Source organism: Microtus ochrogaster, unplaced genomic scaffold, assembly GCF_000317375.1.
Source record: "Microtus ochrogaster isolate Prairie Vole_2 unplaced genomic scaffold, MicOch1.0 UNK16, whole genome shotgun sequence".
NCBI classification, from domain to species: Eukaryota; Metazoa; Chordata; class Mammalia; order Rodentia; family Cricetidae; genus Microtus; species Microtus ochrogaster.
In genome coordinates, this window is record NW_004949114.1 from 4,054,884 (window position 1) to 4,057,057 (window position 2,174).

Here is a 2,174-nt window from a genome sequence, read left to right on the forward strand (position 1 = left end):
CCCCCCCCACACACACACAGTGAAGAGGGACGGGCTTACAGAAATGTGGTGTGGTCCCACAGTGTGCAGGGGCCTGGATGTGACATCCTTGGATGGAATAGACCCTAAATTGGAGGCTCTTTTAAGTAAGAAATGTACTAGCATGCGAATCTGCCTCCCTGCTGAGACAGCCCGTGTAAGCAACTGTCGGCACAGGCAAGCCCTATGCCCGACACTACCGCCATGTATTTCCCCCAATTTGAGGGATTTATAATGGAAACAAAGACAGGTAAAGTGAGAGCCACATTAGAAGACCCTGAGAGCAACGACAAAACTAGAGTAACAAGACAACGATCATCATGCCTGAAAATGAGATCCGCCCGTGTGAGGAGAGCTCCCTTCCCCTGGTGCAACGGAAGAGGGAAGAAAACAGGGTAGCCTGTCCTGGGTTAATGACCTTCCTGACTCTAAGAGAACCCAATAGCAGGTCATGCGACTACCAGAATTGTAAGGGAGTTTAACTAAAATAATCCTAAATGAAAGAGATTTCCCCTTTCTGTATCTTTGCAGAACGGAGGGTTGGACTATGGCTTTGCACAAGCCAGGCAAGCCCTCTGCTGAGGAACTGCTTCCCCAGCCCCTTTCCTGCCTTCCATGAGAAGCAGTGAGGTTTTTATCTCAGAGTACAAGAATTTCAAGTCTCAGTTCATGAGGAAGGATAAGGAACTTAGGCTTGTAGAGGACCTGGAATCTGAGGCGAGTTGTATTTTTGTTTGGTCTCAGGAAGTTGGCAACTTTTCCATCTTAGATAGCGCCTCAATTTTGGGGCTTTCAGGAAATCATTTCTCAGGATAACAGAAGTCCTATCTTGTTGCAAACATAGCCCCAGTGTTATTTCCCACAGTGTGAGTCTTTTTGTTTTGAGGCAGAGTTTCTCTGTGTAGCCCTGGGCATCTAGGAACACACTCTGTAGACTAGGTTGGTCTCTCGAACTCGAGACTCACCTGCCTCTGTCTCCTAAGTGCTGGAGATTAATTGTGTGTGCTTCCACCGTCTGGCGAGTCTTTTTATTAGCCATCCTGGGAGGAATATAGCATTTTAGATCTTTGCAGGAGAAACCACTGGGAAAAGGTACAGATCACTCTCCTGTTTTAGTCTAGTGTCCTCTGACAGTTTTCCAGAGTGTCTTTGAGGCATACCTAGTCATAGGTAGCATGGGAGGAATGCAGACCTTTCTTCCAGATGTTGCCTTGACCCAAGCATTTCATGCTCTTTTTTTTTTCCTTTGGTTTTTCAAGACAGGGTTAGCTGTCCTGGAACTAGCTGTCTTGGAACTAGCTCTTGTACACCAGGCTGGCCTCGAACACACAGACATCCACCCGCCTCTGCCTCCCAAGTGCTAAGATTTTATTTATTTATTTATTTATTTATTTACTTATTTATTACGTATTCAACATTCTGCCTCCAAGCATGTTGAGATCTCAGTACAGATGGTTGTGAGCCACCATGTGGTTGGTGGGAATTGAACTCAGGACCTCTGGAAGAGCCATCTCTCCAGCCCCTGAGTGCTAGGATTAGAGGCCTGTGCCATCATTGCTTGGCTCGCATTTCATGCTCTAAACTATTTGCTTTGGCAGGCATTCCACTCACCACGATGTAGTAACCATTGAGCCTTCTTATGAAAATGGCACCTCTTGTTCCCAAAGAGCTGTTCTTGTTGCTGAATCCACCCAACCAATCCGCCTCAGCAGCATTATTCTTGCTCGAGAAGTAGGTATGTTATGGGATTTGTTTGTTTGGTTTTGTGACTGTTGTCTACTTGAGACAGGGTCTCACTATGTAGCCCTGGCTGGCCTGGAGTTCAGTATGTAGTCCAGGCTGGCCTCTGCCTACTGAGTGCTGAGATCAAAAGTGGGCACCACCACGTCCAGCCATTTATTTGGAGTTTTGAAATGGCCTGCCTAACCCTGGTACACATTGTGTAACCCAGGCTGGCCTTGAACTCACAGGTGCTCCTGCATTACCCTCGGGTATACAGAGATTAAAGATGTACATCACCATGCCTGACAAAAAAAGGCTATGTTAAAAGCAAAGATGAGGGACTGGAGAGATGGCTCAGTGGTTAAGAGCACTGGTTGTTTTTCCAGAAGTTCTGAGTTCAATTCCCAGTGACCACATGGTGGCTCACAACCATC

General features: G+C 46.7%; 1 protein-coding gene across 1 annotated transcript in view; it reads left to right on the plus strand.

Annotated features, from left to right (window-relative positions):
• Positions 1 to 338: 338 nt before the first annotated feature.
• Nup210l (nucleoporin 210 like) overlaps positions 339 to 2,174 on the plus strand; it is a 109,083-nt gene continuing 107,247 nt past the window's right edge. The window contains exons 1-3 of the mRNA XM_005367309.3: positions 339 to 413; positions 550 to 584; positions 1,617 to 1,753. Of these exons, the coding sequence (XP_005367366.1) occupies positions 339 to 413; positions 550 to 584; positions 1,617 to 1,753 (247 nt within the window). The remainder of the gene's footprint in view (positions 414 to 549; positions 585 to 1,616; positions 1,754 to 2,174) is intronic.